At 53.4% G+C, this 15,421-nt stretch overlaps 1 protein-coding gene across 3 annotated transcripts in view; it reads right to left on the bottom strand.

Moving 5' to 3' along the window:
* Window positions 1-15,421, bottom strand: part of DLG5 (discs large MAGUK scaffold protein 5) — a 102,684-nt gene that overhangs the window by 61,573 nt on the left and 25,690 nt on the right. For 2 of the 3 annotated variants that reach the window (XM_081824020.1, XM_081824021.1), the window contains exon 2: window positions 7,283-7,351. The exons of the other annotated variant lie outside the window; for it this stretch is intronic. In XM_081824020.1, the coding sequence (XP_081680146.1) occupies window positions 7,283-7,351 (69 nt within the window). The remainder of the gene's footprint in view (window positions 1-7,282; window positions 7,352-15,421) is intronic. 3 annotated transcript variants of the gene reach the window in all.

Genomic DNA, 15,421 nt, shown 5'->3' with positions numbered 1-15,421 from the left:
TCTATTTCCCCCACTGACCTAGATGTCCTCCTAAGGGCCACAAGGTACCTACAACCATAACTCCTCTTCTACACAATAGACCTGCAAGCATTTGAAGACAACTGTCACGTCCATTTATCACTATCAAAACAGCTACAGTTAAGAGGCGACAACACCAAACGCTAGCAAGGGGCGGGGGGGGGGCAGAGAAACTAGAATTCCCAAGCATCGCAGGTGGGAATATGAAATGACACAGCCACTTTAGAGAACACTTTGGCAGTCCCCCCCTTTTTTTTTTTAAATAATCTCTACACCAAATGTGGGGCTCGAACCTACAACCCCGAGATCAAGAGTCACATATTCTACCTACTGAGCCGGCAGGCACCCCTGGCCATCTGTTATAAAGTTACACATGCATTTACCCTACCACCCGGTAATCCCACTCCTGGGTATTTACACAAGAGGAAAGAAAAGTTATGTGCACCAAACACCAGCACACAACTACTTAAAGCAGGTGGCGAATGTATAAACAGCAACGTTCCCTTCCTCCAAAGGACTACTACTCAGCAAGAAAAGGGAATGGCCACTGGACAAACCAGGACCCGCGAGAACTGGGGGATCTGAAGGCCCTCTGCTAAGTGAAGGCAGCCAGATTCAAAAGGCTGTATACACTATATGATTCCATCTATAGGACATTTGGGAAAAGGCAAAAACATAGGGCAGAAAAAGAGATGAATGGCTGCTAGGGACTGGGGGTGGAGGGAAGAAAGGCTGAGTACAAAGTCACAGAAGGGAATGTTTTAGGGTGAGGGAATGGTCCTCTATCTTTTTTTAAAAGATTTTATTTATTTGACAGACCGCAAGAGAGGAAACACAAGCAGGGGGAGTGGGAGAGGGAGAAGCAGGTTTCCCACTGAGCAGGGAGCCCGATGAGGGGCTCGATCCCAGGACCCTGGGATCATGACCTGAGCCGAAGGCAGACACTTAACGACTGAGCCACCCAGGCGCCCCTGTCCTGTATCTTCTTGTGCCAGTGATTACATGACCATGTGTGTTTGTCAAAACTCACTGAACTATATAAAAAGGAGAGATTTTACTACGTGCAATTTATACCTCGATGACATGACTTCTTAAAAACTTATGCTAACAACAAAACCTGCGGTGTCCCAAATGGAAGCCACCCTCCCAGGAGCGGTGTGGTTGCTGGAGTTGTGGACCATCAGCCCTCCCCACCCCCTCAGTCACTGCAGGTACAGCAGTCATCTTAATGAACAAGAAAATAAGAACTCACATCAAGTGAGTTGTCCACAGAAACCGTAAACGTCTTTCCCTCAGCTCGCCTATCCCTGCATAGTTGCTCTTTTGGATTCAAATGCAACTGTCCACTCTCCCCGACTTCACTCCTTCCTCTTTCCAATCTGGAACCCAGTCAAGAAGGCAGATCTCTTTCTTCCTGTGTCCAGGATGGGGTCCGAGGGGTAAGGGACTGCATTACAATGGGGGTGCTTTAGAGATGCCAGGAGAGCAGGCACAGGCCCTGGATTTTGGAGCCGTCACTCACCGGGCCTTGGTGTGACAGGGACAGCAGGAGCAGAGTCCGGCAGGGAGACAGGGCAGGCCCCTTTCACCCATGAGTCCTGGCTCTGCCTCCCAGTTGCCATGGCTGGTGTGGCCACCTCCACAGACCACTGAGGCTCAGCGAACTGCTTGGCAGCTGGGTGATCTTGGCCAGAAGCCCCTTTGTCCTTAGCTCTCTTGCCACCACACGCCAGCTGAAGGCCTCCCCCCTCTGTCTCATTTACAGCTGGACAATTGCAACTCTGCTCCAGAGCCCTATGGGCCCATGGTGCCAGAGCCAAGGAGAAAACTGGTCGTGGCCAAAAGCAGTCAGGTGGAGTGGCCGTGCCCAGCTTCCTTGCTACCTCCAAGCCCCGGCTCTCGGGGGAGAAGCAAAGCAGTGGCAGAACACAAAACCAAGCCACCCTCATCTCCAGCCCAGGAGAGCCACAGCCATCAGGAGAGACACAGTCCCTCATCGCGAACCAGGGCTTCTGAAAGCACCTAGTGTCACGAACTTGCGAGAAAGGTACGTCTCAGGCCAGCCAGAAATCCTAACTCAGAAACCTGGGAAGTGAAGTCAGCACTCCCGTCCAGGTGATTCTGAGGCCTGCTCAAGTTTGATAACCTCTGGCCTGGGCCAAAGTTGCATCTGCTGGCCAGAGTGGCTTTTTTCTCCCTTGTTTTACTGGCTGTCCAGTAGCTACTGCCCACTGATGACACGCAGAGAGGACCCCTACCCCTGGGTCAGTCAGGACAGCTCGGATGCCCAGCCCTCCCAGGACTGAGAGGGCAGCCGCGGCAGCCACGCCCAGCTCTCGGGTGAAACACTTGCTCTCGGAGCACAGCCTCGACTCAGGGTCTGCTCTGCAGGAACCCGAACCAACAGAGGCAGCAACGGCCTCTTGCCTTCTCGCTGCTCCTACTTCTGAAGTTTCATTCCTAGAAGGCCCAACACAAGGCCCACCTCCTCCACGAAACTTACTCTGATGCCCCTCATCAGAAATAGCTGCTGCCTCCCCTGAGCTGTTTGTTTCCTTCTGTTTTACACAGGGCGCAATGCCAGATACTTAGCCCTCCAGTGCTATAGTCTGAATGCCGGTGTCTCCCGGCTGAAACCCCAACCAAGCCCCAAGGTGTGGGATTAGGAGGCAGGGCCTTCGGGAAGTGATTAGGTCATGAGAAAGGGTCCCACATGAGCAGAACTAGTGTCCTGATAAAAGGACCCCAAAGAGCTCTCTCCCCGCTTCTCCAGGTGACGACACAGCAGGAAAACGCCATCTGTGACCCTGAAGCGGGCCCTCGCCGGACACGGCATCTGCCTCAATCTTGGACTCCCAGCCTCCAGAAGCGTGACCAACAAATGTCTGTTGTTTCCCAGCGGCCCAGTCGGTGGTGGTCTGTTTTGGCATCCCGGACGGACTGAGACACCGGCTGGACTGTGAGGTCAGGGGCCAGGGCTCTCTGTGTGTGACCCCTACAAGCACTAAGCACGTGCTCCAAGAGAAGAAGGTGCTCTCATTCTTTGGAGGAACTGAGAACACAGGCCCCCGACCCAGGAAAGGCAGGGTCAGAGGGCCCAAGGAGTCAGGGTGAGAACCTGTCTGCATGATGACTCACCCCACCTTGCCATGCCAACCAGAAGCTGCACTTTCAAGGAATGGGACACAGAGGAAGCCCTCCAGCTGCTTCTCCTGCCAACAAGCCAAGAGACCTCTTTGTTTAATAAGAAACCTCTCCTGCTGCTTCAATCTGCATAAAATTTAAAGCTCATTTTATAAATGCTACCCAAGGATGTCTGTTCTCCTTAAAACTTCCCCAGTTGTCCCAGATGAGAAATCAGGTCAGGATGAATGGGGAAGAAAAGTATCAACTGCCTGAAATAAGTGTGTGCTCCCGGGGCAGATCCATGAGGCCTACCCACAGGACGGGTTACCTACGGACGGCTGCACGGGATGGGGGAGGCCTCCAGGAAGGCACACACGCTCAGCTGATGAAAACTGCTCAAAAAGGCGTCAGCAGAAAGTCTCTACGTTAGCACCGGCGTGCTGAGCTGTTAGCCGTGTCAAGCTGAGAGCCGAAAGGGGACATGCTACCCGCTGACCTAATGCTAGCCAGGGCAGTCGACCAGGCACCAGCTGTCATAGAGAAGACACGACACCCAAGGCTTCCCCTACCAACTTTCTCTTATGCGGACTGTAACTTGCCGTTCTTTTCCCAAATGGTGTTTGTTAAGGAGACGTAAGTGGGAAAGCAGAGGTGATGTTTTGTTGTTGTTTTGTTTTATTTATTTATTTATTTTTTTAAAGATTCTATTTATTTATTTGACAGAGAGAGACACAGCGAGAGAGGGAACACAAGCAGGGGGAGTGGGAGAGGGAGAAGCAGGCTTCCTGCTGAGCAGGGAGCCCAATGCGGGGCTCGATCCCCAGGACCCTGGGATCATGACCTGAGCTGAAGGCAGACGCTCAACGACTGAGCCACCCAGGTTCCCCCTGTTTTGTTTTTTTTAAAGATTTTATTTATTTGCCAGAAAAAGCACAAGCAGGGGGAGTGGGAGAGGGAGAAGCAGGCTTCCCGCTGAGCAGGGAGCCCGACTCGGGACTCGATCCCAGAACCCTGGGATCATGACCTGAGCCGAAGGCAGACGCTTAACCGACTGAGCCACCCAGGCGTCCCACGGAGGTGATGTTTTTATCGTAAGACATTGCTCTTGCCTTGCCTTTCCTTAGCTTCGTGGAGAGAGACCGCAAACAAACAGTAACAGCCAGTCTCCATCTGACCAGGGAAAGAGCATGGCCTGTCATTAGGTGAGACTGAGCCAGGAGGAATCCTCCAGGAGGCCGGCAGTGCTCCCCATGGCTGACCCCACCGCTCATTCCACTCCAAGGGACAGGTCCAAGCCAGCCAGACATTCCAGCGCCCTTGCCAGGGCCAGCCCATCTCAGCCCGGGAGGCCTGTTAAATGTAGATGCTGGACCCCACTCTCAGAGCTCTGGATGTAGCAGGTATGGGGCGGAGCTCAGGAACCTGCACCTCTAACAAGTGCCTGAGTGCTGCTGGTCCAGGGACCATACCACACGGGCCGCTGGTTTGGGCCCAGACTAGTGATCCAGCCGCGGTCAGTGTGAGGAGACCCTGCCGAGGAATGTCTGCGGAAGGCTGCTTGCTGACAAGGAGACACGAGAGGACCCCCTTCATCCTCTGGACCATGTGACGACAGATGTTCTTTTATCTGCTCTGTCCAGTACGGCAGCCGCTAGTCACAGGTGGCCAGAGGGCACCTGAAATGCAGCGAGTGTTACTGTTGAAACTAGAAGTGTTCGTTTTAGTTCATTTTCATTCATCTGAATTTGAACAGCCACCTGTGGCTAGTGGCTCCCACAAGGGGCCGTGTAGCCACGGACACCGCCAGGTCTAGATGTGATAGCTGGAACTGCGGCTACAGATGCCCTGCCATCAGCCCGAGAGCCAGACACACACACAGGCTCACAGAGCCACGTCCCGGGGTACTCAGCCCACCCTCAGCGGCCTCTTACTATGTGAGAGCACGCAGTTGTCTGTTGTTTAGGGCGGGGTGAGCAGGTATTCCTATTGCTACAGCCAAAGGTCTCCTGGCCGATGCAGCCACGAGGACATTGAAGTCAGCCTGCAGAAACGTGGGGCTACTCACCCCAAGGATGATGTCAACTGCTGGCATAAGAACAAGAGAAGCAAGACTTGGGTCCCAGTGAGCTGAAGAGGGTCTGACGCGAGGGGATGCAACCAGACCCGTCAGCATTCAAGATCTGGGCACCAACAACCATGGCTCAGCCTACGACAGGAAGCCCACAGCCCTACCTTCTGCCTGCTTGCCAACTAGCATCTGGGGACACTGCTGACCCCCCCGCTCCCAAGGACTGAACCCAGCCTCAGGTACATGTGGAACCAACCGGCGGGGGGTTGACATGAAGCTTCTTCCAGAAGATGCAAAGGTCCAGCTGCATAAACTCTATCTTCCTGCTCCTCCTTAAAAATTCCACTATTAACAATAATTGCTGTGGTTTAAGTTAACACCTCTCTCTTTGGAGAGACTAAAATGCAAACGTTCCTAAGAAAGGTACCACTTTAATGCCCAAAGCGTTGATGTGATGAGTTTGTCAGCTATCTGTTAGATCACTGCACTTGTCCCCAAGGGTGAGCATGAGAGAGGCAAGAGAGGTGCACTCAGGGTTCAACCGCTTCGGTTTTACAAAAGCCCATGTTGCTGCTCCACCCATCCGGACTGCCCCACCCCAGGGGCTTCCTGGGGGCCAGGCCCATGGTCGAAATTCCAACAACCCTATCATTCGGCCTGCGGACTCACAGCAGGTGGCACACAGTAATAAAGACTGAAGCTCTGACCTGTGGTCCCAGAAGTGTCCTCCCTGAACCCTGGACAGGGATGAGGGACCTATGCTGGCCTCACTGTGCCCTCCCAAAAGTGTTGAAATCCTGACCCCCTCATAAACGTGAATGTGACCTTATTGGAAACCACAGTCTCTGCCGACGATCAGGTGAAGACAAGGTCAGCCTGGAGTAGGACGGGTGTCCCTTTGAAAAGAGGAGATGTGAAGACAGATACACACACGGGGAGAACACCATGTGAGGACAAAGGCAGAGACTGGGATGACACATCTACAAGTCCGGAACATCCGGTCCAAACACTGCCAGCACCCCGGCGAGAGGAAGGACAGAGGCCTGGGACAGACCAGCCCCGATGCCAACAGACTTGGGGCCTCCAGAGCTGCAAGAGAATGCAGTTCTGCTGTATGAGCCACTCCGTCATGGCAGCCCCAGTGAACAGTGCCCTACCTCCCTACTGCTACCAGTCTCACTGGGCTGACCTCCCTCACTGTATTCACTCACAAAACCGTCTCCCCCGTGGGCCCTAAGATCCACAGGCACTGGGACCACATCTGCCCCAGTGCCCACACACTCCAAGCCCACTTCTGGCCCAGCAGAGGGGCTCTGTAAGTGTCCGTCGACTTAACACATGAAAGGTCTGCCCCCAACTGGGTCTGGAGTCCCTGGCAAGAGCATCTATTTCCCCATCTGTCTATGTGCAGGAGATAAAATAATTGGACCGGATGACCTCCGGGGGCCCTTCTGACTACAGAAACTCCAGGACTCTCCACTGAAGGTGTACCCATCCATCAGGGTCACATCGGGACATGAGAAACAGCACGGAGGGTGTTAAACAGAGGGCACGTGACGCAGGAATGGGTACCAGAGGTGTGGGAAGGCTGGGAGACCAGGACAACCTTCCTGCTGGGAGTCTTCAGTGAAGGGAAAGCAGAACCAGCTGTGGGCTTCTGGAAACACATGGACGGGCTACTCCTGTCCCCAAGGCAACAGGAGGCCCAGGGGGCTGTTCCTGCTTACAAAGGACAGTCCCCAAAGGGGCCATTCTCATGGACAGTGGTCACTGAGGCACCAGGTCGGGGGCAGGGGAGACAACAAGCTCACTGAGAAGTCCCATGCCCTGACAAAGTAAAGGAATGGTGAGACGCAGCCTCCCCCAGGACCTGCCAGCACCAGATTCCTGCCCTCCTCCATTAGGAGGACGTGCTGCTGATGGGAGAAGGTGGGAATGGAATCAACAGAAGATGGCCCCATGAATGATCTGACAGGTGAGGCCGACTTGGGGCTACCTCGGCTCACACCCAGCACCCCCCCGACCTGCCCGGTGCCCTCCAGGAAGGAGGGGTGCCCAGGTGGTACTCACCCACACTGCTGAGGGAGCTGCTGCTTTCTGAGTCTGAGGGCATGATGGACAAGACGCTGTAGGTGGAGCCTGGGGAAGAAGGACAGACCGTTTGTTACTAACCCCAAACTACTGTCAGACCAACTGATCTTCAGTCAGCGCCAGACTGAGAACCAACACCACGTCAGGGACTAGAAATCGGATCTGCGGGGTCAGGCAGGTGTGGTCAGCGGGGTCTAGTCCGTGGTATTTCTGCCTGGCCTCTCACCTGACCTTCCCACCACCCTCCTGCCCTGGAAACTTACCCACGCACAGAGAGGAACTCGGAGCCAGTCAGCTGGCCTCTCCTTAAGACATCTGGGGAAAAGCTTAGCAAGGGAGCAACATGCCCCCAGGTTAAAATAGGGTCTGGGGATTTCCTCCAGATCTTTACCAATGTGATACTGGCTTCCATGCAGAGAGCAACAGAGTATAAGTTAAACATCTACGAACTATTTGTTCTTTTTGCCCAACTGTTCTGCTCTTGGGTTCTGACTGTATTCAAGCTCGGTCCTTAATAATTTAGTCAGTGACTGCCCCCTTACTAAAAGTTATTCATAAAATTATGAGCAATTACACTGTCACCAAAGCCAAGGAGCAGTCCGTGCTCCCTTTTTGGCCAACACTTAATGTTGTTAACTCGGTGCTGGACACACAACTGCGTCACACCATGGTTCAGTTTGAATTTGAGTATTTTCTAAGCTAAGGAGATTACCCGCCTGGCATCGGTATAACCTCTGGGTCAAGAAACCCCATTTCCGAAGCAGCTCTCGTCCACACATGAGTAGCTGGGTCACACTGAGCAAGTCGTTTGTTTTCTGGAAGTCTGCTCCCTGGCCTGTACGGGGAAGGGGTTCAACCAGATGGCTTATAAGGTCCCATCTCAGGATTACACTTACCCCGATGGCATGCTTTTCCTGTGACTACAGGTGACACCAAGTTAGGAGGGAGAACTGACTCCAAGACTATCTTGGGAACGGAGAAAAGCACCACACGCACAGACGGTGGGTCAAAGAAAACAAGATAACGGCAGGAATGCAATGTTTTGTCCTTGGAACCAAAAGAACTACAGAGGGAAGAGGTGTGTGCACCGGGCAGGGCAGGGCGGTGAGCGGTGAGCTAGAGACGGGATTTTTGCAGTAAAGCCTTTGAACAAGCCTCAGGGCTCTGATGAGGAAAAGCAGCCAAGAACTAATGAGATCTAAGGCTCCGGAACCAGAAAGGTGGGGGCCGGATTTAAGGTTTCTCTCCCACCTCAACTCTTGACTAGCTACCTAATACCTGCACACCCTCCGAAGGGACAGCGAAGGGATGAAGAGTTGGGGGTAAGCAGGGCAAAGGAAGGAGGAGACTTGTGGGGGCAGGGAGGGAGGAGACCACCAGGGTGACAAGAGACCCCGAGCAGAGGAGCAACCTCAGGGGGAGGAGATGTAGGGCAGACAGGCAGGCAGCCCTGGTATACTGGTGTGAGGGGAGCTGGCAGCCGTGCCCCCTAGAAAAAGAGATGAAGGCAGAGAGCAAAAAGGAAAAAACAAGGAAAAGGGACTTTGGTAACGGCGAGAACTAGGACAGTGGCCGGGCATGACTGGTGGCCTCATTATCGAATTTTCTGAGCCTCTCTTGAGAACCTGTGGGTGTTATGTCATTATATATTTGTCCAAACCCCTGGAGTGTGCACCACCACAAGTGAACCCTAATGTAAACTACAGGGTCTGGGCGACAAGGATGTGTCAGCGTAGGTTCATCAATGGTAACAAATGTACCACTTGGGTGCGGGATGTTGATAGTGGGTGAGGCCGTACACGTGTGGGGGTGGGGGGATACGGGAATTCTCTGTGCTTTTCCCCAGTTTTGCTGTGAATCTAAAAGGCTCTTAAAAAAAATTTTTTTTATTAAAAAAAAAAAGAACCTGTGGATGTTTTGCATGGATTGAAGAGGATGATTTCGGGAGTAGAAGACGGATGATCTGTCTTCAGATAGGACTGTCAAAGGGATCCATCTGTGCCATCCGGCCTCCAGGAGCAGGACCCGCCACGGCAGGGAGGGGCTGGAGAAAACCGCGGGTGGGGGCGCCCAACTGTCAGGGCTGGCTCCGTCTGAAGAGACCTGGGAAGGGCGGGGACCTCCTCAACGCACACCTCACTTCACAGAGGCCCCCTGCCACCTGGCCCGGAGGCCACATCACTCGAAGGGAGAAGGAACCAGAAAACCCCATTCAGCCCTGAAATTCCTTGATCCCACCAAAAAATGAAGAGCAACGTTCAATGAAATACCTCCTGTATTTCAAGTTCCACCCACACGATTCATTTTGCTGTCCATTCAACAACAAAACAATGAGCGCCACCGATTTCTCCAATCATCTCTCTTCCCACACCATGAACAGTAGTAGGCATTGCATAAGGATCGGTGAAGTAATGTCAGGTAGAATTCAGGCACTCCGTTGGTATCTTCAAAGGACAAAAACGTCAACACAATGCCAATTTTCTCAACTCAACTGACAGTGTCTTAATTATTTTTTTCTTTACAGGGACAAGGAAGGCTAGCCAGCTGGTATGTTGGTGGACTGTTTTTGAAAGATGCCCACTCAGAAAAGCAGGCACAAATAAACTCTCCCACTCACACCTCCCAGATCTCTGAGCTTGCGACACCACGGCCCGCACACGGACAGCCGCTCCCTGCAGGAACGCCTTGCTTCTTCCTCACTACGGGCATCAGCAGAGCCCCATCTTCCAGTAAAGCACCCCTCCTCATCAAGGCGTCTCTCTCCTCCCCCATGGCCAGTTTCCACTGTTAATTAAATTTGGCAGACATCTCTGTCTCTCTCCACCCATCTCCCTCCCTGGCTGGGGGAGTCAATTCACCAACCAACACATTCTGTTCTTCTTCCCTGTCTCCAAAGCCCTGCCGAGGTTCTGGGGCATGACCTGGGGGCGGCATGACATCTCTATCTGCATCTCTGGGCATCTCTGGGCATCTCCGCCCCTGAGTCGGCTGGCAGAGCTCCTAGGAGCTGGGAGCTGGCAGGGAGTGATGAAAATTGGACGGGGCCCAGTTTTTACAATGTTCCCAGGGCCTTGGACGTCATTCAGAGGGAAAAAAAGGCCCGAAGACAACGTTGTCTTGGTCATGCTTTGTCTCTGCTGCTATTGTTGTCTTAAAAAGCCTATGTGGTCAGGATGTCGGAAAGGGCAAGAGGAGACACTCTCCTCCAAAGTCACGCGGTGTCCTTTCAAAGCCGGTGGCTTCAGAAGGGCGGGCATCAGGCGTCATCTACCTCTGGGGTTTCACAATAGAATCTGGAGGCCTGCAGGAGTCTCATCTCATGGGTGCACACTTCCCAGCCCCCCACAATTTCCTCAGGAGCTCCACGAAGGCACCCGCACCCCACGTGCCCTGAAACCTAAGGCATGCGCTCCACCTGGCACAGAGGCCCAGACTACCGAGGGCTGTGGAATCAGCCTGGCTCCCCGACTGGCACTGCCCCCTCTCCCTCCCCATGTGCCCCCCCACCCCCGCACAGGACAGCCGGGCACTGCCACTCAGAGTGTTCCCACAAACCCAGGCAAGCCTGTGCACAGGTCCTGTTAGGACCCAGAAGTCAGGTGATCTGGAAACATTTCCAGGAAAGGAAAACAGAGCATGAGCCTCGATTTTTTCATGGACGTGTAACCAGACAGGGACACGAGGAAGGTCTCTATTGCCATTGGGGCTACTGGGGGACCCAAGCAAAGTGCAGGTTCTGATGTGGGCAGATGAGGGAGGCCTGAGAATCTGCATTTCTAACAAGCCCCCAGGGCATGGGGGTCCACAGAATAAATGCAAGGCAGCAGGGCACCAAGGTTCACCAGAGTCATCAGGTGGGAAGCCAATGTAAGCTATGGCAGAGGCCGTGAAACAGAGCCGGCAAACTCTGGGACCCATGCATTGTCTGCATCCTTCCCAAGAGCCCAGCCCCTGCTAATTGTGTTTACTCTGTGACTCAGCCCCACTGGGTCATGGAGACCACTTCAAAAGAACTTCCAGTAAAATCACCCGAGCGACAACAGAATGCCCCAGCCCACAGCCTGTGAGGCCCAAGAGAGAAAAACTTAGCTTGTCACCTAATACACCCCTCCATTCACCTGGAGCTCATAAAGGCCCCGGTGACTCACGCTTCCTCCCCATGAAAACTGTAAGCATCGAAGGGACTTGTTCCAGCTTTGAGCCACTCCCTACGCTCTGGGAGGGCGAAGAGAGGGTGGCCTGCCGCACGGACCTGAGACAGCTCCGGATCACTGGGAGCACACGCGAACCAGCCCCCCCAAGCACTGAAACTGATAGCTGTACTAGAGTGACAAGGTCAAACAGGGCAGAATGACAGACTGACAGACTATACAGTACTCTAATAATAATAATAATAATAGCAGCTAACAGACACTGAGCATTATTAAGTGTCAAGTTGCGCTAAGCACTTGGCATGCATTGTCTCCGTGAATTCCTAAAACAACCCTGAGGCTGTCATTAGGCCCATTTTACGGAGGAGAAAACTAAGGGTTAGGAAAATTAAGAAACTTGCTTAAGGTCTTGATAGAGCCAGTAAGAGTATGAACAAGATACAAGCCCGGTTTAGCCCAAAGTCTGCACTCTTGATCCCTATACCCAACACTGCTGCTGGGCTCTGAAGGTGGAAGGGCAGTCAAGGGAGGCTTCATGGAGGAAGCAGCCTGGAGCTGGCCCTGGAGGATGGTGAACTTGGACAAGCATCCGAGAAGCCAACTCAGCCTGGAAGAAACACAGGCAGAGCCTGTCCCCCTGTGCAAGTGGAAAGTCTCAGAGCAGAGCCAGCCCTGCTCTGGACCAGCACCCCCCCCAACCGCCAGAAGGGGCTTGTGCCCTTCCTGTCCTCCTTCCCCCACCAAGAGGACACTCAACAGCCATTGTTGAGATGGCACTGCTGAGCCAGAGATGGGGACGAAAACTGGCAAGAGGGTGAGAGGAGCCATGGCTCCATGGCCCTGACATGCACCGCTGCTTCCTGCTGCCCCAACCCCCGTGTCCATGCTGGGTGCAGAGGCAGGTCCCAGAGCATGGGCACACTCATTCAGGAGGTACCGACTCCGTGAGGTGCACAGGTGAGGAAGCAGGCAAGAGCGTGAAGAGTGCTGTGCGCTACGCAGAGAACACCTCCCCGCTTCTGAGGACCTGCGGAGGTGCTGGGAAGGAGAAGCTTTCCTGCAGAATCACAGGATCGGTGCAGCCACACCCCTCCCCCAGGCCTCAGCTGCCTTCCCTTTAAAAATATGGCCCAAGGCTGTGGACACTGAGACCAAAACTAGGAGGCTGACAAGCTCCAACATGTCAGAGAGGCATGGGGTGACCACGGCCCCGGAACGGAGAAGCCAGAGCCTGGCATATCAGTTAAGGAAGTCCTGCTTCCCGCACCCTACACGCCTGCCTCAGGACGGGGAAATGAGCTCCCCAGCATGCACAGGGAGGCTGGCAACAAACAGAAGGCCTGTTGTTATGGGTCAGGTGAAGATGCACCCCCTAGAGTGCACAATCCACCCCCGCAAAGTGTCAGGTTTGTAAATGAAGAGCCAGTTAGTCTTCCCCAACTGAGATACATCTAGAGTATTCTCTGCAAAGTTTAGAACAAGAATAACAAGCTTGATGGTGCAACCACTCTGGAAAACAGTATGGAGGTTCCTCAAAAAGTTAAAATTTTTGTGACCCAGCAATTGCACTACTGGGTATTTACCTCAAAGATACAAATGTAGTGATCTGAAGGGGTACATGCACCCCAATGTTCATAGCAGCAATGTCCATAATAGCCAAACTATGGAAAGAGCCTAGATGTCCATCAACAGATGAATGGATAAAGAAGATGTGGTGTATATATACACAAAGGAATACTACTCAGCCATCAAAAAAATGAAATCTTGCTATTTGCAACGATGGAACTAGAGGGTATTATGCTAAGCAAAATAAGTCAATCCGAGAAAGATAATTATCATATGATCTCACTGATATGTGGAATTTGAGAAACAAGGCAGAGGATCAAAGGGGAAGGGAGGGAAAAATGAAACAAGACAAACCAGAGAGGGAGACAAACCATAAGAGACTCTTAATCTCAGGAAACAAACTAAGGGTTGCTAGAGTGGAGGGGGGTGGGAGGGATGGGGTGGGAATGTGGGAAGGGATGGACATTGGGGAGGGTATGTGCTATGGTGAGTGCTGTGAATTGTGTAAGACTGATGAATCACAGACCCGTACCCCTGAAACAAATAATACATTATATGTTACTAAAAAGAAAAAGGGATAACGAGCTTGCTAAAATATCACAGTAAGGATGCTTACTTCTCCCTTTCTGAGATCATGAAAAGAACCCGTAGCCCATCTTTCAAAGGTGAAAGGGGGTGTTCATTTCCTAGCTAAGTGGAGTGTTAACCTCCAAGTGCGCAAGTGAGAAGTGCCGGGGGTAGTGGGAAGGATGCCTGTGGGGCTCTAGGCTCGTTCCTTAACCTCCTCCCGCTGGACTCTGGAATCATCTGGGAGATAAGGAACTGAACTACCTGACCCTGAGGAAATTCCCAGATGTCAGGGCTGTCACCGGGGACCCACCCCCATCTCCGGCCAAAACTGCCCCCAAAGCTAAAGTCTGAAAAGGGAGGGAAAACAACACCGGCATGCCCAGAAATGATCACTCAGTAAGATTAAAATCAAGAGCCTCCTCTCACTGTCAGGTCCTTTGAGTCCTCCCCTCCCGCAAGGCACAATGTGATGGAAGTTTGCTGAATTTCCAGGGATTAAAAACAGCAGTCAGAAAGCTTGCTCCCCCTCATGAGGTTGGGGAAGGCTGGAGGCGTTCTTTGTTGTCTCCCGGTCAGAGGCTGTAAGTTCCAGGATGGGAGCAGTGGGAGGAACTGGGACCATCAACTTGCCGCCAAGTGGGAACACTGCTCAGTTCTGGCTTCCTGTCACCCCGAAACAAGCCCTGTTTTCTTCTGTCATCTCCCAGCTGGGCTGGGTCATAGCTCTGCACCTAGGATGTGGCCCAGGCAGGGTCTGGTGGGCTCCCTGGGAGGGAGGCTAGGCCAGCATTTATAGCAGGAAGGGGAGGGGACTGGGACAGGTGTTAAGAGTCTCCTACTAAATGCAGTGATCTAGAGGCGCCTGGGTGGCTCAGTCGGTTAAGCGTCTGCCTTCGGCTCAGGTCATGATCCCAGGGTCCTGGGATGGAGTCCCGCATCGGGCTCCCTGCTCCGCGGGGAGCCTGCTTCTCCCTCTCCCTCTGCCTGCTGCTCCCCCTGCTTGTGCACTCTCTCTGTCAAATAAATAAACAAAATCTTTTTTAAGAAATAAAATACAATGATCTAGAGGCACGTTCCCCACCAATGAACGTGACGAAGGCTGACCAGCAGCCCCCAAACCACAGCTCATGCCCCGAGCATACAGCAGCAACAAGGACTCAGCAAGAGGGAACAGGGAACCACAGCAGCACACAGACCCAGGGGGCAGCCAAGCCTCCAGGATGCTGCCGATGGCCAACTCGCTGGCCAACTCGCTGTGGCACATCTGCCCTAGAATAAACTTCTAACCAGCACCACACGTCACAGTGGGCAGGAAGCAGCTCTCTGCAAGGCACCGGGCATTGCCAGCTCCCTCTGGCCCTCAACTGGGACTCCCTCTCCGCTACTCAGTAAAAGAGGCTCTCTCCTCCGCACGGACTCCCAGCACGAGGGTGCTGCCCTGCTCTAGGGCAGGGCGCGGCACAAGTGCAGACTCTGGCCAGGCCCCCCGTGCTGTGCGGTCTGCGGCAAGTGGTTTCCACTTTCTGTGCCTCACGTCCTTGCGTATAAAGCAGGGAGAGTGATGGGTATGAGGGCCAAAGGAGTGAAGAGAGGTAAAGCCCCGAGGAGAGCCAGGCACACGGCAAGCACCCCATAAACCCCAGCTCTCGTGACTGTTACCTGACCCTCCAGCAGAGATGTGCCCTCCTTGTATCTGAACACAGCCCTGTGCCTTTGTTTTCTTGCCTTTAGGATAAGGAGCGCCCCCCCCACCCCCCCACCGCCGCCCCGGCTGCCTGGGTGGCTCAGTCAGTTAAGCGTCTGCCTTCGGCTCAGGTCATGATCTCTGGGT

Source organism: Leptonychotes weddellii, chromosome 6, assembly GCF_054177405.1.
Source record: "Leptonychotes weddellii isolate Sample4059 chromosome 6, ASM5417740v2, whole genome shotgun sequence".
NCBI lineage: Eukaryota > Metazoa > Chordata > Mammalia > Carnivora > Phocidae > Leptonychotes > Leptonychotes weddellii.
Note: the sequence above shows the minus strand (reverse complement) of the source record. Positions and strands in the feature narration are given on the sequence as shown.